The following is a 25,950-nucleotide window of genomic DNA, read 5'->3' as shown; positions in this document are numbered from 1 at the left end:
GCCGGCTGCAGACGGCTGTCGGCGCCGCCGGCGCTGCATGAAGTCGAACACACCTATTATATGATATATCTGTTACCTATTTGCATCAACCTTTCTAACAAGGCTGGAAGCCTATCTCAAACACACATTGTTTTAGTTCATCCAAGATTGGAAAGATATATTTATATTTTTTACAACCACAGAAGACTTTCTTTCCACTCAGGCAAATGTCATGGCAGTCTATTTATTGGGGTCCTCACGCTGTAAACAGTCAAGCCGAAAATCATTCGAGCTAAGCTAGTTTACACAACCACACCGATACAGGATGGTTACGTGAGGGGGAAATATGAAAGTACATCGCCGAAGCATATTTATCTTGGTCATTTTTGTGTATGTGGCATTCTCCCTATATTCTGCATACAATGTGTTTTTTAGCACTAGGGTCGTTTCCCGTGTTCACAGAGTGGTGAAGAAAGCAGGTGGAACTACAGGTACCATAAAAGGTAGATTGCTTGCTAGCTTAGTAGCTACCATAACCAACTGCGTCTGTTATTTTATTGTCACATTATCTAACTGTTATTAAGAGGACAATGGTGTGTGACTGTTAGTAGTCGATCTACTAAAAGAAAAATATCATGAAATGTAGATAGATTTCTTTATTTTAACTCTTTATTGTCACAGTTGGTGTCAAAGCTAGAGTGGTTGCAGCATCGTTTGCAGGGGATGAAGAGTGGAACCCGTGGCAAGAGGAGCAGGCGGATTATCTATCTGCACTGAACAAGCGAAGAGAGGCCTTCAGACAATACCAAGAGCGCGTTGACAAAAACCGGCCCAAAAGATATAAAGTACAAATCTGGGGGAAAGCTGCTATAGGTATAGCTAAGCCATTCCATCTTACCACACATAGAAGGGTAGCTAACCATGTCCTGTGGCAGACACGCAGTTTGAATGTTATCTGTTACATGAGAATTTCATGAGATAAATGTGTGTAACAAAATTGACATTGTCCCAAGCAGATATAAATCAATGACACAGCAACATATTTGTTACTTTTCCATGTTTAATTGTCTTCTTACCTACCTACAGGACTTTACCTTTGGGAACATATATTGGAAGGTCCCCTCAAGCCCATTGACAGAACTGCACAGTGGAGAGAAGGGGACGTACAGGCAGGGAAGATCGATTTCAGGTAAGCCAAACCAATACATTTTTTAAAAGCACAGCTCTACGTTAATCTACAGTACACACACACACACCCTCTAAATGTTTCACTTTTCTCTTTCTCTCCCTGTAGTTTCTACACGGGCCCAGCTGTAGTCCAAGGGCATGTTCCTTTGGACACAGACAGTGTTGTTGTTGTGCTGAACGGCCGTGAGCAGCAGAAGATATCCTACGCCACCAGATGGCTCCAACATGTGCAGACCCTGGTCCAGGCTAACACGGAGGCCCACGTGGGGGTGGTTCTGCTGGGCAGCGAGCACTGCACCAACGACTGGATCAGCCCCTACTTGAAGAGGCACGGTGGCTTTGTGGATCTGCTGTTCCTGGTCTACGACAGCCCCTGGGTCAACAACAAGGATGTCTTTCAGTGGCCACTAGGAGTAGCCACGTAGGTCGACCCGTTGTCTCTCTAGGTTAACGTTTAAGTGTCTTTCTTTATCGATATTTCTTGTCTAGCTGGATCTATCACATATCGATTCAGACACAAACACTGAACACACAAAAATAATGTTTACCAGTTCTTTTAAAAAACGAATGCAATCTGCTTGTCTGGGTGTAGGTACAGACAGTTCCCTGTCGTCACCCCGAACACACACATGGTAAGCTCCAACAGGCCATACCTCTGTAACTTCCTGGGAACCATCTACAAGAACTCCTCCAGGGAGACGCTGGTGGGCGTCCTGAAACAGGCCGACCTGGAGAAGGACTGCATCATGACCGCTAGAGAGAAGTATGTCACTGGCTTAGCCTGTCTCTGGAGCATTGTACCATTCCTTTCAAGGTTCAATGGTTATCATTATTGTCCCACAAGGTGGAATGTGTTTTGCAGCCAGGGTTTACATAAGAACAGAATACAAAGGACAACTTCGACAACGACACAAACACAATAAAATCAGAGCTTGTACTGTAAAACTGAGATTCATTCAAATACATATATTCCAAGTTCCTGTAAATCACCATTATAACTACTAAACAAAGTACTTAATTCCAGAGGTATGGTTATCACCTGGCCTTCTGTCAAAACATTAAAGTTATCCCTGTGTGCATCTAGTTTAACCCTGTGGCTTGACATGGAACACAGACCAACTAGGCCTTCTTCCTAGTAAAGTTAATTTGGTCTTGCCCCTTATCGCAAACATTCCTAATCAGACTGGGGTCCTCGTCTCTTCGTCAATCTGCCTCCCCCCCCCCCCCCCACGTGTCTTAGGTGGTTGCCCCAGGAGACCGCTGACAGCTTGAGGCGCTACCAGACGGCCCTGGCTCAGAGTGAGCTCACCCTATGTCCCGTGGGCATCAACACAGAGTGCTACCGCATCTACGAGGCCTGCTCCTACGGCTCTGTCCCGGTGGTGGAGGACGTCCTGACCCCCGGTGGCTGCTCTGCCGGGCCCAGTTCCCCGCTACGCCTCCTGAAGGAGGCCGAAGCCCCCTTCATCTACATCCAGGACTGGAGAGAGCTGCCTGGCATCCTGGAGGAGGAGAGGAGGAGGAACCCGCAGGAGAGGACGGAGAGGAGGAGGAGGCTGCTGGAGTGGTACAGTAACTTCCGGCTGCAGATGAAGGACAGGTTCACTGAGGTCTTAGAGGAGGCCTTCTTTAAAAACGTCTGAGTGCACACAGCTGCCAGAGAAACGTAAACATGAGGTGCTTCCGTCTTTTTGTTTGTGCAAAAAATCAACCACGTCGTCCACAGCACTTCTCCCACACACACACACACGTCTAACCTCTAAACACTAATTAGGCTTACAAGGTGAACCGTGTAAAGTATCGGGTGAGAAGTATTTTGTTTCATCCCAAATGTTGCATAGGCCTATACTTGTTTTTCTAGTCAGTGGTCTATCTTACATTTACATTTAGCAGACGCTCTTATCCAGAGCGACTTACAGTAAGTACGGGGACATTCCCCCGAGGCAAGTAGGGTGAAGTGCCTTGCCCAAGGACACAACGTCAGTTGGCATGACCGGGAATCGAACTGGCAACCTTTGGATTACTAGCCCGATTCCCTCAACGCTCAGCCAACTGACTCCTTACTCCTATCTTCAGATAAACTGCAGTCAGTAAAAATACAAAACTGTCATTATTGCTTGTGTCACTCTCTCTGAAACGATGTACCTGTTTATCTATTAAAGCTTTTTTACAATATGTTGCAGTTGTCATTCTGTATGTTGATGTGAAGAGGCAAATGCAAACTACATCGCTTGTACGAAATAACGCTACACTGGCATACAGAATACACATTATATAAGTCAGACCACTAGATGGAGATAAGAGACTGCAACCACCATGGCCTTGTGGCTAAATGCTGTTTCAAAGGTAATGTTTTTTTTTCTTTTTAAGAAACGCCAGAAGTCAGTGTTTGAAAGCCATTTGAAATGAAAAAGAGAAAGCATTATCCATGAGAAGAGACTTGGCACCAATCTGATGCACGTTTCTGAATGGATCAAAAAGTTCAATAACCATTTATTTAAGCTTCCTCGGTGGTTCTTCTGCTCCTCAGTCGAAGTAATTCGTTTTCTAAATCGTGAAAATAAACTTAGAGACAATAGGGACACATCCTGCAATTTCTCTATATTAAAAACCACCATAGACAACATGCTAGACAAAAACAATCCAACCCCAAAAATCCCGAAATACTATCCTGGGAATAATGAAAAACTGGTTTGAAAATTGTCAATGCCTGTCCTGTTTCCGCTATGTACAGTATGAGCCTTTCTTGATCCCTCCCTCTTCACTTCCAGGCAGGGAGTGAGACTCCGGCAGCTGCGTGCTCTGCAGTTGGCCTAAGCTGGCTGGGACGCAACGAGGTAGGAGTGTGGAAACTAGAGAGCGAGGGAAGTCGCTGAAAGGAGACCAGTAAGCAACCATAGGATACTCTTGTTATGCCAAGTCTATCGACTACTCCCTCAACGAGAATGGCGCGATCTGTGCAAGACCTGCTTTAAAAATTACATAGGTCTACGCAGTGTGAGTTTTGATTTGGCTATCGAAAGGCTATGCTGTTGCGCCCGCTCGACATCTTCGCTCTTCTTGCCGCGGCGCAGCCAACGTCTATCATTTTCCATTGACATCAAGATTCCACACCGACCTCAAACGCGTGGACGTAGGACAATGGACTAAACCAAATTTGAAAGTTATCTCGTGTTGGCTAGTTTCCGATATTCTGCCTGGGCTTTATTTGGTTTTGTGGAACACGACCCGTGTGATGCAGTGGATGTTCAAGGCGTGAACCAATTGTTGACTAAAGTTTACAGACACCGACCCACACTGAATCAGTCTGAAAATGTCGAATACACCGAAGTTCAAAAAGGATAAAGAAATCATAGCCGAGTATGAAAGTCAAGTTAAAGGTGAGTTATGAATATGATTTAATGTAACATTGCAACTTATGCGTGGTCTTGACATTATCAATCATTTCAGCATTAGTGCTATAGGTATTTCTTACAATGAAGCATGGAAAAGTAGCCTACGATATTTTAAAGACTTTGTTGGTCGATGAATTTAGGCTAAACGTGTATCTGAGGGCCATCACGTTTCATATTACAGAATGCAAATGTAACCTTGATGTTTGCAGTAAATTATTTCATCAACCTTCATGGCTGCTTATCCCCCTGAGTCCTGTGTGGTTGAGCCCTTTCCCTTCTACTTAATGATTTTGAGCTCAATTGAACTGTAGTGCTGTCTGTAGCTGTCTCTCGTCCTGCGTTCCCCCCGTTTAGATGTTATTTAAAGTACTAGTGTGTGTGTGTGTGTGTGTATAAGCTCTGCGCTCACAGTTGGCGGTAGCAACAGTAACCTCGGTTGCTGAAATCCTGCTGCAAGAACTGATTTGAATAGACACTTTTTTTAGCTGCGGAGTTGGACGGCTGGTCCATAACATGGGAAAGGACTGACATTCCGGTTTAGATAAAACTTCTAGAATTACAACGGCAGGTAGATTAATGTAAATGTTATTCTACCCGCAACCTTTCAAACCCACGAAGAACGTCTAACGTCGAGTGTCGATCCTCCCGACACGGAGCAGAGGGGAAGAGACCGTTGCTGCTCCTAGGTAACCATGGGGATTGGCCTCCAGCCAGGGAAGTGTGTGCTCGAGCGCTGTTAGCAAGCAGGAGGAATATCATAATATGGAATCTAATATATTCACGACTCCATACCAAACTTCCAATCCTGGGGGCAGAAGTTTGGGATGAGGAGGAGGGGGGGGGGCAGCCACCGCTGCTTGGGTAATTACTAGATTGTGTGTACTTGAGTTGCAACTCTCATTTGGCAGGAATGTGCCGCCCCTCCCCCTGTCCTGTGATGACCAAGGTATTTCAGCCCGTAATAGACGGGTGATGCCGCGTCATGGGGAAGGCTGGGGGGGGGGGGGGGGGGGGGGGGGGGGGCATGCCTGCTGCGTGTCATGCACAGCCAGCCAAATGGAGTAATAATAACATGCTGATACAATGGAGAACAAGAAAAGCATTCCAGTAGCCAATAGATATGAGTAGATGTAGACATGAGCAGTCTGTCTGCAGTGGTTGGCTTTACAGGCCATCAAAAAGGGGCTGAACATGGCTTGGCATTTTTAAATATTTGCATGGCACAGTAACTGACAATGTACGGACAATGTAGTCTCTTCTTTGAATTTCGAATCCTCCCGGTTGTTCCCTGACTGTAGCTCTACGATCAGTTGAATGCCTACAGTCATCCATTATTCTTGAGCAAAGATAGATGTTTGATATCTGCAGGTTCTCTCTCCCCCCCTCCCCATCTCTCTCTCCCTCCCCCACCCCACCCCCCCCCCCTCTCTCTCTCTCTCTCTCTCCTCTCTCTCTCTCTCTCTCTCTCTCTCTCTCTCTCTCTCTCTCTCTCTCTCTCTCTCTCTCTCTCTCTCTCTCTCTCTCTCTCTCTCTCTCTCCCCTACCCCTCTCTCTACCCCTCTCTCTATCTCTCTCTCTCTCCCCCACCCCTCTCTTTCTCTCTGTCTCTCTCTCTCCTGACAGCCTTGCTGGGTCTGTCTGACTCTTCCAGCCTCTCAAGCGAATGACGATTATTCCAGTCAATAGTTTGGAAGTATTTAAATCCCCCGTCATTCTTCTGCAGCTTGACATTCTTCCTCGTTCGCCTGGCACCGTCCTCTGCCTACTCTGTCATTCACATGACACTCGCTTCTTAAGCATCTTCCAGGGGAAGCCTTTTCGCTGCATTTAAATGGTATCAAACTCTGATTCTGCTTATTCAAGATTAAGAAGAAAGCACGTCTTAACAAAGGCTGCAAAACAGCCTACAGCTTAACAAGCATCAGGCTTCTAAAATCTTCTTTTATTTTTTCTGTGTGTGTGTGTTTTGTCGAGTATGAGTTTAAGCGTGTTTTATTATCGTCAAATGTCAGGTAAACAGAAGAGTATCAATGGGTGAGGAGTAAAAGGAAAACACTATTTTTGCCTTCCAGTTGTTTGTGGATAGTTTTAGCATCTAGACAATCTAGAAGGCACCTCAAAACAACGTTGTCCACATGTCACTGCCCCTGTGGCGCTCTCTGTCCAGAGAGGGAGCTTGCTCCTGCAGTCTGCTGGGCAGGGCTGGTTTGATGTCAGGCGCTGGGATGCCTTGGGTGACCTGAGGTCGTCAGCCCGTCGCCATGGTTTCCACGAGCTGTTGACAGGTGCTCCGGACACTGCCGTCGCTAAGGTTACCCCCAGGGAAGCACCCCCATCTTCCTGCCCCTTACACACAAACATTCACATAAACCCCCACATTCACACACACACACATACCACCATGCACACACACACACACACACACACATATGTACTCACACACCCACACACAACCAGAAACTGGTACAGCCTCACACTAGCAGAGACTGGTACAGCCTCACACTAGCAGAGACTGATGATGGTACAGCTGTGTTGTCATGTGACGTGTGGTACTGTGTTTTCATGTGATCCTACAACTTGCTCTTTATTGAGTCACATGCCCCAGCTGTAACATCAATTAAGTAAAGATGAATCATTCTCATACCAGGCTTCCATCAGTTTCCAAGGTATAATTAGTTTTTCCTTTTTGTCTTTTTTTTTTTTTTTTTACTGCTAGGCCTAATTTACCAGCCAATGTGTTTCTTTTTTGGTTTCTTAAGAGAAAAGAGCAGTGTCTATTTTTTGGGGCTTCACTGAGGACAACAGCTTCCATGCTAATGAGAAGAAACAGTGAAGAGATATGCAATCCCAGCCTACATGGTTTATTGTGGTGGTATTGACTTTCACTGATCTGTCACATAGACTAATAATGTGACATATATTCTGCTCCTCTCCTTGGTTCAGGCCGGAGGACTCAGTAGTAGTGATTACTTGATACTTTATTACACACGATACAATACATGATTTGGCACAATGGTTGTGCTCGCAGCGGCTCCCTGCCGCACCCAACGCAGACACTGTCTAGACATCCGAGCAGAGAGCAGCAACGCATTCCCCCTACGAGAACACAGAACCAAGGCCGGAGGCCGGGGGAGGCGGAGGCAGCAGGATTGAAACAGTGAGCATCCTGTGTCGCACTAAGCAACGCAGAGTGCAGCGATGTCCTGTTTAAATAGCCCGCCCTGCTAAGAAGGTGTGCCCCGACTGCGTGACATGACGAGTTGCTTGATGCGCTCAGTCTCGGAGTCTCTGATTGTGTGAAGCCCCGGTGTTCACCAAGGTCACCGCCTTAGGACCTGATCGAAATCTCACACCTCGTGCCTGTTGCAGCACGCACGCACTCACACCCTCTCCTCCTCATACCCACACACTGTCTGCCTCACACTCACACACTCTCTCCGCCTCACACACACACTCTCTTTCCGCCTCACACACACTCTCTGCCTTTGCCTCACACATACATACATACACACACACACACACACACAGACTCAGAACCACAGAGAGAGGCTCACACACTACCATCTGCCTCCCTCTACTTTTACTGCAGAGTTTGTCACCTTGCCTGCCTGTGTCGTCTGTCTGTGGTATGGCTGTGTGTGTGTGTATGTGTGTCAGGGTGTGTGTGTGTGTGTGTCGGGGCGTGGGGAGTTATTGACGGCACCATCTGTAGCTACTCGCCCTCTCTGCTGTTTAATAAACTCAGCCAAGTTCTGGAACGCCCCCCCGCCCCCTCTGAGCCTTTCTCTCCTGCCACAAAGGCCCCCAGGACCCCCCAGCACACCGGCCCCTCCCCGTGGATAAACCCCCAACGCCAGCCCCGGCCCCCCACCAGGCCTGGTCGCTCCCCGGACCAAACAATGGGAGGGGAACCCAAGTGGCCCTGTGTCAGAGGGGGGTCTGAGGAGAGTGGGGGAGACCACAGCTATTGTCTCAGCTGTAACTGATACTGACAGACTGAATTCGGCTCGATAAAAAGGTCTTATCTAAACCTCGCGCCTAACCTGTTTGCTGTTTTACCACCCGCAAGCACCGGGAGAGTCGGGGGGGACTGAGGCATGAAGGCAGCGTGTTTGAGGGGAACTGAGAGGACTCGTGGGGGGGGGGGGGGGGGTGTAGAGGAACATGTGAGGAGCAGGAGTGTCCTGTTATAAGCTCTTATTTGAGATCTGGGAATTGGACCTGAGGGAGAGAGGCAGAGGATGAGGAGAGACGGGGGAGGGGGAGGGGTGTCATCCGTGGTTTGGCATCCTGATTTCTCTGACCTACTGCAGACATGGAGACAGAAGTATAGAGACAGGCAGACACAGACAGATTGTCTGACACAGACAGACATGCAGGGAGACAGGGAGACAGATAGAGAGGGACTGTGTGTTCGATGGCTGAGGTAGTGTGTGTGTGTGTGTGTGTGTGTGTGTATCTGAGGCAGGGTGTGTGAGGGGAATGGGGCAGGTGGGTGAGATCAGAGCAGGGAGGAGAAGAACAGCTCTCTGGATACAGCTCAGTGTCAGAGCATCTGACTGCAGATCAAGAGGTTGATGGTTTGAATCCCCCTGTGAATGTCGCTTTAGATAAATGCCAATCCATCATTATTAGGTGACTCATTAGATTTTTTTCAGTGTGTGGAGCCCGTTCATGCGGTGGAGGTTTAGCTCTAAGCTGTTTGTGTGTTTTGTGGTGAGGAGAGCTTTTCAAGATATGTAAACATCCTAGAAGTCACCCCCCCCCCCTTTCTTATTTCCACCATTTGCATAAAACAATGTGACATCTGCCACTTTGGCTTCCTGCCTACTATAAATAAAGACTGACTGACCACGGCAATCTGTCCACAAGCTGTTGCTGCCCCACTCAGCTCTGCTCTGACTGCTCAGGTAACTGCTATCCTCTCCCCTCCCCTCCTCTCCCCTCCTCTCCTCCTCTCCCCTCCTCTCCTCTGGTTGGTTAATGAACTTGATTATCCAAGCATGTCAACCATCAGGTCACAAAGTCATCTGGTGCATTATTGATGTGTTCAGAGCCTTACCTAAGTGGCTGTCACCATGAGGAGACACAGATCCTCTCAGCCTTAAACTAGGAGGATTCCCTTTGCTCACGCCCCAACCACTCCTCTACCTTCATTGTCAGTAACCACCCCCACCTTCCTTCTCAATAATCACTGCTTTAGTTAACTTTGTTCTATTTCCAACCACTCGTCGACCTTCTTTATCACTCAAGACTAAGAGTGAAAAAGACACAGGCATTTCTGTTCCTGCTATGTGGTGAATTGTGTTGACTGCCTGGAAAGTCTGTCTGCCGCTTGCCCCCAGCCCTCTAGGGCCCGGCCTCTCTCTCTCGCCCCTCACCCTCCTGCCCCCACACAGACTGATGCCCCTCTGAACCACCCTCAGACTGATGCCCCTCTGAACCACCCCCAGTGTTTGAGAGAGAGGACAGCAGAGCCGTGTTTTATCATGCTGACGAGTCTGGCCACGTGTGCCTTCATCAGCCCACCGGCCCTGAGCCCTGGAGCCCACCGGCCCTGAGCCCTGGAACCCACCGGCCCCGAGCCCTGGAGCCCACCGGCCCTGAGCCCTGGAACCCACCGGCCCCGAGCCCTGGAGCCCACCGGCCCCGAGCCCTGGAACCCACCGGCCCCGAGCCCTGGAACCCACCGGCCTCGAGCCCTGGAGCCCACCGGCCCTGAGCCCTGGAGCCCACCTGCCCTGACCCCTGGAGCCCACCGGCCCCGAGCCCTGGAGCCCACCGGCCCTGACCCCTGGAGCTCCCAGGGGCCTCCAGCCGACCACCGATGAGTTTGCTGAGAATGCTAAATGATTACAATGTTCACCCACCGCCTGCTCGCTGTCTGTCTCCATCCCTTTCTCTATCCACCATGGTGTAGGGAATACGCACTACTGTCCCACATGTTTACCCTGTAGACGACAGCCCAGTCCTGTAGTTTCACCAGCCTCCGTTACCCTGGACTGCTCCTGGATCTCCACCCTCCCCTAACCTCTCACTCGCTTGACCTCCCCCTCCCCCGGTCCTCCTCCCCCTTCCTCCTCAGCGATGGAGAGGGGGTTTATCTTCTGATCCTTTTGACCTCATCCACTCCCCCCTTCCCTCTCTCCATCTTTATCCCATGTTGACCTCCTGACCTGAGGAGGATGGGGAGCCCACTGCCACTCAGCCCCCCCCCCCCCCCCCCCTCAGGCAGAGCTGCTGCCAGGGAGATTAGACTGGCTGAAACAAGCACACTGTCAACGCTGCCTTGAGCTTGGATGGGCCTGGACTAGAGTTGGAACTAGAGCTGAACTAGAGCTGAGCTGGAACTACAGCTGGACTACAGCTGAACTAGAGCTGAGGCTGATACTGGAGCTGGACCTAAGTGTGGGGCTGGGACTAAGGCTGGGGCTGGGACTGGGAAGAGGCATGTCTTAAAAAAAAAAGCAGTGGTCATGGAGATGTCAGCCAAAGGTCAGGTCTCCTTTGTGTCTGCTAAGCCTGATTGATTATAGCTTGGAGCCAAGGAGCTGCCTGTCCTTTATCCCAGCACACAATGCTGTCTCATCACCAGCGTCTCATGCAGACTGGAGGTGGCCCTGCCTCTCTGGCTGCTTTACTGGCGTCCTAGTTTCTCCAATCCCCATTTCTCTGTCAGCGGTCGTGCTGCTGTGGTCTCCTGTCGTTCCCTGCCCAGGCCTTGTCTCAGTCTGGCTCTGAGCTGTGCTGCTTCCCCCCCCCCCCCCTCCCCCACCAGCCTCCCCCCCACCCCACCCACCGGCTCCCCTTCCCTGGAAGCGAGACACAGGGCTAAGCTTCCAGACCCGGACGGATGTGTGTGTGCATAGCAGACTACGGAAATAAGACCCGGTCACAGATAGAGATCTGTGTGCCATATTCCACCCCCACTCCTCTCACACGCACACACACACACACACACACACACACACACACACACACTGTGTCCCCTGCAAGCGGTTACATATGGAGAAGCGGTTAGTCAGAGGCAAAGCCCTCCTTTGGTCATCTGTGATTCAAAGTCTCTGCTCTCCACCCCCCCCCCTCCCTCCCTCCGCCCCCCTCCTCTCTTCATGCTATTTTGGGGGCTGTGGAGAAGCAGGAGTCCTCTGTAATCAGGTCTCAATGATGCTCCAAAACGAGGCTGAACTCATTCACAGACACTCTGACTAGATCTGGTGTTGGAGAATAAGCCTACGTGCAATCAAATGTACGTTGGAAGATGCCCTTTCCCTACAACAGCTGCAGAAGTAAATGGTGACTACTACAGCTGAACCTGAAATAGCAGTTCTTCTATTCCATTGGGTGAGCCTGTAGGATATGGACCATGGATGGATCTGGATCCGGTCAACATGCCTTAAGCTGAACTAGGTAGACACACCTACAGCTGACATGTCTCCCTCTCTCCCTCTCCAGTCAGGACGTGCAGAGGGCTGGCCTTTGTCCTCTTCTGTCCACTCTCCTCCACCCCCACCATGACCCTTGACCTCTACTCGCTGACCATACGGCCTCATACACCCCCCCCCCCCCATGTGTGTGTGTTTGTGTACCAGGTGATTTCCTGGTGGACGGAGCTTGTTGTGTCAGTGAATGGCCTTCAGCTTTGCTGCTGAATAATTCAGCACTTGAAACCTTTACACGAGGTTAGGTAATGACTTCCTCGTTACATAATTGAAGGAACAAGCCCCTCTCACGTACATGTCTTTATATACCTCGACACACAGACACAGCCAGGAACACAGCAAAGCTCAGGGCTGCTTCTGAAGACACCAGATACCTTTTATATCTCACCGTTCCATCTGGCCTTTTTTGATGATGTCATGGTAGAACTATACAGGGTAGTCAGGGATGCCAGCATGCAGTGTCACATGATCCAGGTGATGCAATGCAGTTCTTTAGAATTACTGGTCACAAGGTTTCTTCTCCTGGGCGTCGCAAGTGTTTTTTGGGGGCTAGGGGGATGTGTGGAGCGTTGTGTATTGTGTTCAGTCCCAGAACACAGTTCTGTCACTGTGTACTGTGACTTGCCTGGTTAAATAAAGGTTAAATAAATAAATAAAACAAGTACTAAGAGAGAAAGGTACTGTAGCGGCGCTTCAAAGGTATGTTTCTGGGTTAAGGCTTGTGGGCTAGAAAGAGCCGATGGAAGACTGTCCTATATTAGAATAGTGTTCTCTCTCAGACCCAGGGATCAGGGCTGGCAGGAGAACAGAGGGGGGAGACTTCCTGCGTCTGACGAAGGCTGCTGGAGAGACCTGGAAATTGAGCACTAACCTGGAAATTTTCTTTTTTGGAAGCAGACAAACTCTTTAACGGCAGAACCAGGGGCGCAATCACACGGGTATCTGGGAGAGCTTTCCCACTCAGGCCAGATGACAGACATGTTGAGGTTGAGAAAGTTCCGCTCGTCATTTGCTTTTCACGATTGAAAGCCAACGTGAAGAATAATGAAGAAAATCGAGGAAATGGAATGCAAGGCTAAAGTGCCAATTTGTGTTGTAGCGACATGGCTGACTCGATGAATGCTGCTCTGTTGCATACACTTGTTAACACTGGTCCTCTGTCAGGTCTTTTTCTTTATGGGTGTGTGTCTGTGCGTGTGTTTGTTTACTCAGATGCTTGTAGACAGGGGCAGCGATGTTGTCGTCATTTATCTTCCTTTTTAATGAGGCAGTGTGGAGGCAGCCTCTTTCTCCACAGGGGTCCTGTGATTTGTTCTTTTTAATGGCGTGTCAGGGCGGGTGGTGATGTATGGTCACCTGGCCTAGCGCGGCCTCGTGGAGAGGAGAGGTCTGAGGTATACACGTACACGCACACACACTACACACACACACTCTGTGTGACTGATGGCCAAATGGGAATCTGCACCATAGAATAGCGCCAGTCCTGTTTTTTCTGTCGTGTGGAGACACACAGGAGGAGAGTGTCTGTAAGGTGATATCCTACTGCACCTTCTCCCCCCCTCCCCCCCTCGCCTCTCTCCCTTTCTCCCTCCTACACCCTTACACCCAAAAAATCCAGACTTCCTTTAGACCTGCTTTCAAATCTTTGATTCATACAGATGGATTAACTCGAATGGAGAGCTTAATAGGTTCAATAGAGTTCTGTGGTAGAATAAACGGACATTCACTCTCACCTGTCTGCTTTGGCTGGGTGAATGAGGGAAAGCTTCTCATGACCCCTGGTGTGCTTGAGCCACCTGGGCCCCCCTCTCCTGTTCCTTCTCCTGCCTGTCCTGACAGTCCTGCCTGTCCTGACAGTCCTGCCAGTCCTGACAGTCCTGCCTGTCCTGACAGTCCTGACAGTCCTGACAGTCCTGCCTGTCCTGACAGTCCTGCCAGTCCTGACAGTCCTGCCTGTCCTGACAGTCCTGACAGTCCTGACAGTCCTGCCTGTCCTGACAGTCCTGCCTGTCCTTTACATCGCTGCTGTCTCACGTTGTGCGGAGGGTTAACACCTGGGAGAGCACAGCCCTCCTCAGACCCGCCTGGTCTCAGGCTCACCCTGTCCTGGACCGGTCAGTCCCAGTCCTTTCCACACTGGGGCGGGGGTCCACACTGGGGCGGGGGTCCACACTGGGGCGGGGGTTGAGGGCAAGGAATAGGATCCCGCCCCCCCCCTCCCATCTCTGTTAGCGTGTTGTCAGATGTGATGAGAAGCACTCCGCTACAAAGAGAAGGAGCGACACAGTGTGTGGTCTGTGGATCCTGCCTGTCGCTGCTGTCTGTCTTGGAAGCTCTCTCTCTCTCAATTTCCTTTTCCTGTTCTCTCCCTCTCTCCCTCGCCCTGTCTCCTCTCTCTGCTGTCGTGTCTCAGCGTGTGTCTGTGTGTGTCCCATCTCTCTGTACTACAGCAAAACTCCAGGGTCACATCAGGCGCTGACAATCCCAATAATCCGATTGGCTATGGGGCTGTTAAATGGATTATGATGGTAATTGTACAATGAGACTGAGCCTCTATTGACAAACACACAAAGCAACCAACAAACATGCATAGATCCTATATTCAACCAGTAGACAAGGACACAGTGTTAGCTTATGTAAAAGCATTTCCACTGTAATCAATATTGCCTTTTAGACGAGGAAAATAATTTAGGTTTGTGTGCGAGTCTTTGGCTGTGTCCGTGACTTAAGATGTCAGTACGACAAGCTTTTTAGTACACGCTGGTGTGTGTGTGTGTATGTGTGTGTATAGGTGTATAGCTGTATAGGTGTGTGTCTCCAGCTGTGCTAGTTCTCTCTGACCAGCAGCTGCTCCTTTGGAGATAAGACCCTCTCTCATCCACACTGACCTGCTCTCTCTCTCTCTCTCTCTCTCTCTCTCTCTCTCTCTCTCTCTCTCTCTCTCTCTCTCTCATCCACACTGACCTGCTGCCTCACTCCTCTCTCTATCTATCTCTATCTCTCTATCTCTCTCTCTCTCATCCACACTGACCTGCTCCCTCACCCCTCTCTCTCTCTCATCCACACTGACCTGCTCCCTCACCCCTCGCCTCTCAGAGACATCTCGTCCAGACTGAACTTTGCTGGGATTCTCATGAGCTGCAGGCCTTTGTAGCTGCAGGCCTTTGTAGCTGCAGGCCTTTGTAGCTGCAGGTCTAGATAGCTGCAGGTCTAGCAAGCTGCAGGTCTAGGGAGCTGCAGGTCTAGCAAACTGCAGGTCTAGCAAGCTGCAGGTCTAGGGAGCTGCAGGACTAGCTAGCTGCAGGTCTAGCTAGCTGCAGGTCTAGCAAGCTGCAGGTCTAGGGAGCTGCAGGTCTAGCTAGCTGCAGGTCTAGCTAGCTGCAGGTCTAGCTAGCTGCAGGTCTTGAATAGGTCCAGTGTTCCTCCTCTGGTTGACCCTGCTGTTTGACTGAGCTCAATCAAAGACCTGAAACCACACTTCCTGAGAGGGTCTGTTTCATGTGGGCCAGAGCTGGAGGGGGAACGCGAGGGAGCAGAGAGGGGAGAGATGGAGGGAGGGGAGAATGGAGGGGAGCGATGGAGGGAGGGAGCAGAGAGGGGAGAGATGGAGGGAGGGGAGAAGGGAGGGGAGCGATGGAGGGAGGGAGCAGAGAGGGGAGAGATGGAGGGAGGGGAGAAGGGAGGGGAGCGATGGAGGGAGGGAGCAGAGAGGGGAGAGATGGAGGGAGGGGAGAAGGGAGGGGAGCGATGGAGGGAGGGAGCAGAGAGGGGAGAGATGAAGGGAGGGGAGAGATGGAGGGAGGGAGCAGGGAGGGGAGAGATGGAGGGAGGGGAGAAGGGAGGGGAGCGATGGAGGGAGGGAGCAGAGAGGGGAGAGATGAAGGGAGGGGAGAGATGGAGGGAGGGAGCAGGGAGGGGAGAGATGTAGGGAGGGAGCAGAGATGGAGGGAGGGGAGAAGGGAGGGGTGGGGAGGGGAGGGAGAGATGGAGGGGTGGGGAGGGAGGGAGGGGTGGTAAGGAATGAGAAGGAAAACACATGAGTGGAACACGTTGTTTTTCTTCGCTGCTTTGGGGATATGGTACAAATCATGGAGGAATGGGAAATGTTTCCCATGTGGTTTTACTCTAGTATTTGCTCTCGTCTGAAGTTCCCCGGATTAATGGACTTCCCTCCCCTGCCTAATGTTGACTGGTCTGGCCTGTCTCTCTGGCGCACACATGCTGTGAGCTCAGACAGTCAAGACGACATTTCAGGCAGATAAGAAGCTCAAGTGGCACATCTTTGAGACGAAGGTTGACACAAAATACTGTTACTTCAGAGGATGTAGCATCCACGACTGTTACAGCTGTACCACCAACAGGGATACCTTTCTGTCTATCAGCTCACCTTGCAGACAGCTTTTGTATCATGTATCATACCCCATAATAACCTCAGAGGTGGAGTAACCCACCCACCCCACCCCCGGTTGCCACGGAGACCGGCGCTACCAAAAAAAACGGCTTCAAAGATCCTCAACTCATGTGAGGACCAGTCAGCTGATGTTGAGGATTCATAAAATAAAGAGGTTGTGGACTTCCAGACGTGTCCTGGGGGCTCCTGAGGAGACGGTCTACCTGGCGGCGTGGGGGGGGACTGCATCAGAGCGAGACAGTAGAGCTCTGTATGCTTGTGTCTGGAGGTCCTGATTACTGATACAGATATTGGATGGTAGGTAGTTGGCTAGCAGTTTTTATTTTCCTAAGAACATCATCTCCCCAACATAAATATTTGCTCCTCTAAACATGCCTTTGATCTGACGATAATCTCACGAGTCGTAAGGAGGGATGAAAACAAGCAGACTTTTCTGCTGTTATTGTCAGTCCAGGTGGACACATTCACAATGGCTGTGATTGGTTAGAGAGAAGGAGGGGAGGGATGAAGGGGGAGGGGGGGAAGGGGGAGGGAGGGGGGGGGAAGGGGAGGGGAGAGGAGGGAAGGGGGGGGGAGTTATTGGGAGTTCTGTGTCTCAGCTTGCCTGCTGGTTTGCTGTCAGTAATATTAAACGACCTGACTGCAGCAGTGACAGAGTGATTATTGAGCTGCATGCTGGGATTTCTGTCCTGGTAGGGGCTTGCACGCAGAGCTGACATGACAGACCTACATCAGAAAACTGCTTATTGGAACTCGACTGGATACACCCACACACACTCTCTTCACGTCATCATCACCTCAGCCCCTCTCCTACATCCTCCCTGTCTCCTCCTTGTTTCCATGGAGCCACGGTAACCAGGGGTCGTACTGTCATTTCGGCCTGTGCCCATGTCCCAGCCCCACCTCCCTGCCTGCCTCTCCTGGATCATGCTGCCAGTGACCCCCGGCCTCCACCCTTTGGTCTAGGTGGGCAGGACGGTAGCAACCCTCCGCTGGCCCCCAGACCCCAGTCTGTCTGCTGACAAGGCCCAGCAGACAGCTCTCCAGAGGGGCTCGAAGTGAACACGTCACCCCTCTCTCTGTCGGATCCCGCTGGAAGTTCGAGGAATGTCTTATGTCCCCAGGAGCTGTTTTAGATGTTACCCTTTCGTACAGGTTTGTGGCTTCAGCTCTGCTACCTCAAACACAGAGAGTTTTACCTAAATAAAAGGTCCTAACTGTGGGAGTGTGGGCCTGTCAGGGCAGGCTGGGCCCGGGGCAAGCTAGCTGAGGAGGGGACCAGGTGGTCTGGGCAGACACATGAGCTTTATCCCCTCAAACGCATTTCCATCAATGCTATTCCCAAACAACAAGTACAATGGGAGCCTAGATGTTTGGCTCAGTGTCATTTTTCAACTGTGGAAAGGAGGGGGGGGGGCGGTTGGTATATCTGAGATATGCCGAGATGTTATTTCCCAAACAGCCTGATTCAGCAAGAAACTGTCTAGAGGGGAGTTATAGCTGTATAGAGTTTCTGAAGAATCTTTTTCTCATCACTGTCACCTTCCCTCCCTCTGTCTCTCGCTCTCTCTTTCTCACGCGTATGCACACACACACACACACACACACAGAGAAACCTGGACGAGTTGAGGAGCCAGAACACAGGCTGTTGTGTCCAAAGCCAGTAGTAGTGCTGGATATGACCCTGCACCTGAATCAACAGTGTGGCTGCTCATTTCTCCCACCAGTTAGCCTCTAAAGCAGCCCTCTGCTGTTTGGCTTGGCCCTGCCGGATGCCCCTTACAGGCCACCGTAGCACAGCGTGGTGATGGATGAACCCCCCCCCACACACACACACACCCCCACACAACATTACACACACCCCTGAGCCTGGAGCAGGAGTTGTATCCTGTTGGGCCGTTGCCCTAGCGACCGTGGCTAGTTGGCAGAGATGAGCTACCAGCGATGGAGGGTTATTAGTTTGCAGTGATTGCTTGCGATTAGACATTAAAATAATGACTATGCTGAACAGGCTTGGCGTCTCTCATATCATTTACATTTAGTCATTTAGCAGACGCTCTTATCCAGAGCGACTTACAATAAGTACAGGGACATTCCCCCGAGGCAAGTAGGGTGAAGTGCCTTGCCCAAGGACACAACGTCAGTTGGCATGACCGGGAATCGAACTGGCAACCTTCGGATTACTAGCCCGATTCCCTCACCGCTCAGCCACCTGACTCCCCTGATATCACAGAAGAGAGAGCATTCATCTGTCAAACATGTAGCAGTTAGATAGTAATGAGCCACCAGCTAATCTGGTCGTCTTGGGCTATGGTGGCGGAGCGCTTGATTCCGGGAGGCAGCGTTGACCCGGCCGGGGGTGGTGTTCTGGTGTGAAAGCCCTGGAGAGTCTGTGAGCAGGAAGGAGCTAGACACCAAGGCATCAGTAGACCACACGATCCTGCAGGGCGGGGGAACAAAGGAACCAGAGGTGATCCAGCAGAACAGCATGTGTTCTGTATGTGTGCGTACAGATGCCCGTGCATGTGTCCCTGTCTGTGTGTGTGTTCCTGTGTGTAGAGTGTGTGTGCGTGCGCAATAGGAGGCAGTGACAGAATAATAGTAGTTCACAGGCCTCTGCTCTCTGGGGACAGTGATATGGCTGCAGCAACAAACAACCCCCCCCACACACACATGCACACACACGCATGCACACACACACACAGGCAGACCACCTCTGAAACTCCACATGGACTGAAGCCTGTTTAAACAGTTCAAAAGCATGCAAATTGTGCCGAGCATAATTCCAGTGTCATGGTGCCAATGTTTTCACACTAGATATAAAGGCCTGTTGGTTAGTGTCCCTGGCCTATGTTGTCTGCTTGGTTTGGACAGGGGCCCTGGGACCAGGGCAGTTCCAGCCAACAAGTCAATGTTCTTGGCTCTCTCACTGACATTCCAATGCTGTGGGGACACTAAGGTACCAATGTATGAAGCTATGGGGACACTAGTTCTCTAGCTAAGGTACCAGGATGCCAGTGTGAGACTGTAGCCTAGCGTATCTCCCAAGGTGATGTCATCCTGGAAGCGGCTGGCGTCTCCTGTAGCGAGCAGCACCGACCCACTACTGCTCTGTGACATCATGAGCTAATGATGGTGACTCACTCAAACAACATGTGTGCGTGTGTGTGTGTGTGGGCGTGTGTGTAAGACTGACCCAAGATAGAGGCTGACATCCAAGACCATGAATGGTTCACTATTCCCTTACTGATGTCATGGTGCTGTGCTGTAACACCATAACCCCCCCACACTCACACACAAACACACACTCCGTCACGTGAAAACGATGTGCCAGTTTACCTTCTGAAGCTGTTTACCCCCTCACCATTTCCCTCTACAGGAAGCACACCCCCATCCAACCCCCCCCAAAAAAGCCCTGTGCTTGGCTGTTGAGTACCCCCCCCCCCCCCCATGGGCACTGTGTCTGGGGCTACCTCAGGGGATGCTGATGGTGGTAATGGGTCTGGAGCAGGGGTGTTCAATCCTGGTCCTCGAGAGCCCCTGTCCTGCATGTTTTAGATGTTTCCCTGCTCCAGCACACCTGATTCAAATGAATGGTCATTACCCGGCTCCCACAGAACTTGATAACAACCCATTCATTTGAATCAGGTGTGCTGGAGCAGGGCTATATTAGGGCGCCCCCCTAATATAATGGTAGGGGAAACACTGGATACACAGTGCCCGGTTCGCGAGATAATCGAGAGAGAGATCTCAGCTTTTACAGTTAGAAAATGAGTCCTGCATGGGTCCTGCAGTTTCCTTCCTCCTCCTAGTCCATCTCTGCCAGCTGCTATGTAGGGCATGCTGTACTAGGCTGAGCTGTTTTCAAGCTAACCTGGAGAGATACCTCCAGACCAGGGGTGTTCAATCCCCCGGGGGGGCCCAGTCCCCCCCCCGCAGAAGGTCAAGTTTTTTTAAAAATTTTTATATAGCGCCCAATCACTAAAAAATACGTGATTTAAGGTTACCTTTCCTATAAAACAGGTCTATAGCTTGCTCTTTTATTAAACAAACTAAATGGCCTTATGTTATTTATCTTATCTCCCCCCCCCTTAAACTGTAAACATGGGGGAAACACTGGTATCGCTCAGGGAACCAAGGATATGCAATGTCGCGGAGGAAGAGAGGAGGAGGAGGCCAGGGGAGATATTTGACTGAGTTAGACTTATAACAATGTGAACAGCCTCTATCCTAGTTCTAGAGAGTTTCTGTGACAGTGTCCAAGCTGTGCTCAGAGGGTCACCGCTGTGGGTCACGATCCAGATCTGCTGACACAACAACCTTGTCCAAGCATAGCAGACACACAGGGCCCGGCCATCAAAAGCAACTCACAGTTTGCAACAGTTTGGACATTTTTGCCTTCATGAATAGGGGATATGGGAAGCATTTGTTGTGTGCTCTTCAAAGGGTGGCTTGAATAGGGCCAGGACAGAACAAAAGGGCTATGGTTCAAACTGAATGCCACAAAGACCTCAGGCCTCTCGGCCATTGTCCTTGTCCCCCAGTGTACATGCCAATGTATGCAACCTCCCTCCCCCCTCCAGTTTGCATGCCGCTGAGTGAGAGAGTGAGAAGGGAGAGAGGGGGAAGGAGGCAGGGAAGGAGGGATGTGAGAGAAAGAGGGAGAGCTGGTGTTTGTTCCAGCCACCTGCCACAACCGTTGACTTGTTTCAGGTCCTGGTTATGTCAGTTCCCAGCAGTGCACAGGTGCTTCCATCTCCTCTGTGTTTGAAGTGGATCACAGAGACCTTTGATGTCGTCGTCGTCGTCGTCGTCCTTTCCTCCGCTGCCGACCTTCATCTCCACCCATCCAAGCGTTCTTCAACAGAGCGGATTGTAGTTTTAAATGTCTCTGGAGTTGTTTTGAAGTACTCGCGCGCACGCCTATAGAGCGAACCCCTAATACGAAATAATCGTTTAACGAATCGACGTTTCTGTATGTTTACACGGAGTTTGCGTTTTCATGGCCCAAAACGCCATGTCGTGTAAACGAACCGCCAAACCGCATAAAATGTTTTCCGTTTTTTGTTGAAAACGTTGTCGTGTAAACGGCAACATTCCGCCTCCCATTCATTTCCAAAGACAGGCCCCGCAAGGCAGAGAGTGGGATAGCTGTCGACGTAGCGTCAGGCGAATAAGTCTAGCAAGAGAAGCGAACCTTATTTGATGCGTTCATTTGGGGATGAGCAACATCAGTATGTAGCCAGAATGCTATTCCAAGCCCCATACAGCCGGGCTCGAATTTAGACCCCCGGCACCCCACCAACCAATGGGCCGCAGCAGAGCCACGTAAAGACACTTACAGAGACTCGACATGGCTCTGGGTTGCAACTTTCCATGAAAATTGATTCTGTGAATTTAAAAGTTCCATGAGCTTGCATTGGAAACGAGAATTCTCACAGGAAACGCCACATCATCAACTCATGTCTGGGTTTGATCTCCCATTGCTTGACTAATACAACCTTAATCAACTCACTCTGCCAATTAGATTAGACAATGGGCAAAAAACGGAACCCTATACAGAGTTAGTCTGTCTCATCCCTTAATGGTTGAGATCCCTTTGAGGCGAAACAGTGAGAGGTGCTCTTCTTTGAAAGTCTTGGCAGGGAGAAGGCCTAATCAAGTCTCGCTAATAGAAACCACTTTGTTCATTTATTTATCAAGACTGGGGACACTTTAATACTGATTAATGGATATGGACCACTGGGTAATTCCACTAGTGTGCGCACACACACACACACACACACACACACACACACACACACACACAACAAACACACACAGGATCTCAAAGCTGGAGACATTTCCATGAGTAAGCACTCGATTGATCATTGATCAGCTAGACATAGTGGCATATTTATGGGCATCAAATGAGCCACGGATCCTTCTGGCGTGTGTTTGTGGAAGAGCTCTTTGAAAAAGCAGATTGAGTGAGGCTCTGCTCCTTTTGTTGATAAATAGTGTGACAGCCTGATGAGCCGTAAGGACCAGAGTTCAGTCGAGTTTAGTGACTCAACTCCAGCAGCATAGGCTGGTGAGGCAGACGGTGCATGTTTCAGCTGTGTGTGTGTCTCTCTGTGAGGTAGGCTAGGCTAGGGCTTGTGTGTTAATGCTGGGTGTATGTGTGCAACGCAAGTGTGTTTGAAGTCAGTGTATCAGTCTGATGCTGACTGACTGCCCTAACACTGACACAGCAGCCTTCCCTCATTCAGACCTCCAGACCAGTTCTACACATGCCCAGGGCCCTGCTGTGTTCAGGGGTGTGCCACCTAAAATGGGGTACCCTCCCTTTCAGGTAGTGAGTCAGCAGCCTGGTCTTTAGCCAAGCAGACTGTCTTCAGCTGGGGGCGGTTTGCTGCCCTCCCCTGCTCCGGCACTGTGTGTGTTTACATCACCTCTTTACGCTTCTCCACTCTCCTCCCCTGGTGGAGACTTCCAGCCCTGCCGGAAGTCTCCTTTAGGAGACATCCACAACACACTCGCCGGAGGAAAGAAGAGAGTTGTGTGTGTGTGTGTGTGTGTATAGGAGGGCCTAATCTTCTAAGAGAAGCGAAGTGGGAAAGCTGTAGTCGTGTGTGTGTGTGTGTGTGTGTGTGATGCCTAGTGAACCTCTCTATGACAGGTGAGATTCCTCACCAGGGAGTATGGTGTGTGTGTGTGTGTGTGTGTGTGTGTGCTTGTCTGTGTCTTTACGACACCCCTGAGACCAGCTATCCTATTCCACTCCTCTCTTAACAAACCTGAACATCCCTCACCACAAAAATCCTTATTAGATAGGCTTCTGAAGCTCACTACCTTAGGGGATTGCTTTACTTAAGGGGTTGAATTACATAATATGTTCCAGTGCTATCCGATTGGTACCTTGTTCTGACCTGTCCAAATCCACAGTGGCTGTGGTTACAATAAACCATATATCTGACCCACCGCTTGCCTCATAACCTGCCAAACGATTTTTCCTGCTAAGTGATTGGCTACCAGTTCCTTTGACCTCTGACCCCTGTGCTCTCCCCTCAGAGATCCGAGCTCAGCTGGTGGAGCAGCAGAAATGTCTGGACCAGCAGACGGACATGAGGGTCCAGCTGCTCCAGGACCTGCAGGACTTCTTCAGGAAGAAGTCTGAGATCGAGATGGAATATTCCAGAAACCTGGAGAAGCTGGCTGAGCGCTTCATGGCTAAGACCCGCAGCACCAAGGATCACCAACAGTACAAGTAAGGAGATGGTGTGATGTGTGTTTGAGTGACTCATTGTTCTTTGTAAGTTCTTGTAGTTTGCTCGGACAGTGTTCTGGTTCAGTGTTCCTCCTCTCTCCTCTCGTCCCAGCCTCTCTTCTCCTCTCCTCCCAGCCTCTCCTCTCCTCCCAGCCTCTCCTCTCCTCCCAGCCTCTCTTCTCCTCTCCTCCCAGCCTCTCTTCTCCTCTCCTCCCAGCCTCTCTTCTCCTCTCCTCCCAGCCTCTCTTCTCCTCTCCTCCCAGCCTCTCTTCTCCTCTCCTCCCAGCCTCTCTTCTCCTCTCCTCCCAGCCTCTCTTCTCCTCTCCTCCATGCCTCTCTTCTCCTCTCCTCCCAGCCTCCTCCCAGCCTCTCCTCTCCTCTTCTATCTTAACATCTCCTCTAATAATAGCTCAAGCAGTCTAGATGGTTTATAACGTCTCAGCTCTTGATTACATATAATGTATGCATTCTTGATATATGAACGTATGAGCATTAATTATTTAAATGCAATATATTTATAAAGGCACATTTTACGAGATCCTGGGGCGATAAATATTCAATATGGCTGTTTCCCTCTCATCTTTCTGTCCTGAATAATGTGTCATTGTTCCAGCCCAGCCCCTCTGGGGATCAGTTCTGGTTCAGTTACAGCCCTTCCCCTTCCTGTCTGTCACCTGCCCACCCTTCACAACCCTGCTTGGATATCCAGCTACAGGGGAATTATGGGAGTTTGGGTCTTCGTGCGAGGGGAACCATTCCTCCCACAATGCTTTACTCTAAATTGTAGGAACGGGTGTAAAATCCTGTGATGTTTGACGTGATCTTCTGGAGCAGAACCATATGGGTAGGGATCTGACTCAGCACGCGAGAGAGAAACTCAGAGCTGACCACACGGAATGAGATCCAACCTGTTGCTGCAGTGTGCGATGGTGCCTCCTCTTCCCCTCCTCCTCCTCCTCCTCCTCCTCCTCCTCCTCCTCCTCCTCCTCCTCCTCCTCCTCCTCCTCCTCCTCCTCCTCCTCCTCCTCCTCCTCCCCCTCCTCCTCCTCCCCCTCCTCCTCTTCTCCTCCTCCTCCTCCTCCTCCTCTTCGCCTCCTCCTCCTCCTCCCCCGTTCATTCACGCATGTGTCTGTGTGTGACTGGTACAAGCATGCGGGGACTGAAGGGGCTCCATCATGGGCTTTCTGCAGTTTGAATGGCGTGACTCCGATTCTGGTGGGTTAACTCTCAGGGTAAACATGAGCGGAGCGGGCAGCCGCATATGCCTCCGCTCCGTGAACGTGAGCCGTGTGAGTAACGGGGAGAGGTCTTCCGTGGGCCGGGACCCATGTGGCTCATGTTCCTGCTGTAAACAGGCCCTGCACAGAGGGGCTTCTGTGTCCTCAACATTCTCTGTGTTGTTTTCCTTGGGGCCGGCTGGTTCGAGGGTAGCAGACGAGCTCCCTCTGATTGGCTGGTGCCAGAGTAGCAGACGAGCTCCCTCTGATTGGCTGGTGCCAGGGTAGGAGAAGCTCTCCCTCTGACTGGCTGTTAGTGTGTGGAGCTGGGCCTGGCTCTGCCGGCCCGGAGGGGAAAGAACTGACGGAGCATTAACACTAACTCTGGAGTCTGTCAACCAGTCAGTCAGCCAGCCAGTCAACCAGCCAGGCCTGTCCTGTTGTGTTCTGTAGCTGTGGCTGTTAGCAGAACAAACAGGGAGTATTCAGTGTTTGTTTAGGGAGGGCCACATGGAAGGAGCAGAGAACAGAAAGGGAGCAGAGGTAGAAGTGTGTGTAACCCTCAGAGAGACAGAAGGGACTGGATGTGTTCTATCTGGAATACAGTGTTTAGCTTCCTGATTAGGCCTCATGCTTCCGAAACAGCCGTCTGTCCTAGCACGCTGAGGTCCTTTACACAGAACATTTCTGATCCTGATTTGAGCTGGTACCCGACTCTCCGACTCTTCCAAACCTGATCAACTCTGCGTAGTTTCAAGGTCCCCCCCCCCACTTGTCGTCAAGACTCCAGAACTAGTTTTTTCTTCCACCAGTGGGTTCAATGGAATGCAGATGGCCTGTAATGAGTCTGTTGTTCTGTCTTCAGACCTCCTAACAAGCATGACAGGAAGTGGTTGTGTTTTCCTCGCTGTGCCAGTCGGCTCTCTAAGGCCTTTCATTCTCTCTGCTGTAGCTCCTCTAACAGTACAGCTCCACCACCCACTCTGAGATGGCCGTAAAAACACACACACACACAGACACACACACACAGATACTCACACACACACACACACACACACACATGGACACT

At 50.6% G+C, this 25,950-nt stretch overlaps 2 protein-coding genes across 8 annotated transcripts in view; both read left to right on the top strand.

The window, feature by feature from the left end:
• The first annotated feature begins 232 nt into the window (after nt 1–232).
• Nucleotides 233–3,154, top strand: rxylt1 (ribitol xylosyltransferase 1). Of its 2 annotated transcripts, none has more exons than XM_062462600.1 (6): nt 233–470; nt 661–852; nt 1,066–1,168; nt 1,274–1,588; nt 1,760–1,930; nt 2,408–3,154. In XM_062462600.1, the coding sequence occupies exons 1-6, from the start codon at nt 326–328 to the stop codon at nt 2,808–2,810; spliced, it is 1,329 nt and encodes a 442-aa protein (XP_062318584.1). In that variant the 5' UTR covers nt 233–325; the 3' UTR covers nt 2,811–3,154. The 2 variants fall into 2 exon arrangements, with proteins under 2 accessions (XP_062318584.1, XP_062318583.1); XM_062462599.1 differs by having other exon boundaries at nt 235–482; nt 2,408–3,151.
• A 1,171-nt stretch (nt 3,155–4,325) lies between these two features.
• Nucleotides 4,326–25,950, top strand: part of srgap1a (SLIT-ROBO Rho GTPase activating protein 1a) — a 58,452-nt gene continuing 36,827 nt past the window's right edge. For all 6 annotated transcript variants that reach the window (XM_062462551.1, XM_062462550.1, XM_062462549.1 and 3 more), the window contains exons 1-2: nt 4,326–4,547; nt 23,469–23,664. In XM_062462551.1, the coding sequence (XP_062318535.1) occupies nt 4,481–4,547; nt 23,469–23,664 (263 nt within the window). In that variant the 5' untranslated portion in view covers nt 4,326–4,480. The remainder of the gene's footprint in view (nt 4,548–23,468; nt 23,665–25,950) is intronic.

Source organism: Osmerus eperlanus, chromosome 5, assembly GCF_963692335.1.
Source record: "Osmerus eperlanus chromosome 5, fOsmEpe2.1, whole genome shotgun sequence".
Taxonomy (NCBI): domain Eukaryota; kingdom Metazoa; phylum Chordata; class Actinopteri; order Osmeriformes; family Osmeridae; genus Osmerus; species Osmerus eperlanus.
This window is presented reverse-complemented; position numbering and strand designations above follow the sequence as displayed.

Bases quoted from the DNA above. Each gene is read 5' to 3' on its own strand.
- rxylt1 (XM_062462599.1), top strand. From the start codon at position 326: ATGAAAGTACATCGCCGAAGCATATTTATCTTGGTCATTTTTGTGTAT. The intron at 853-1,065 runs GTATAGCTAAGC...ACCTACCTACAG, and splicing joins CTGGGGGAAAGCTGCTATAG to GACTTTACCTTTGGGAACAT. The intron at 1,589-1,759 runs GTAGGTCGACCC...GTCTGGGTGTAG, and splicing joins TGGCCACTAGGAGTAGCCAC to GTACAGACAGTTCCCTGTCG.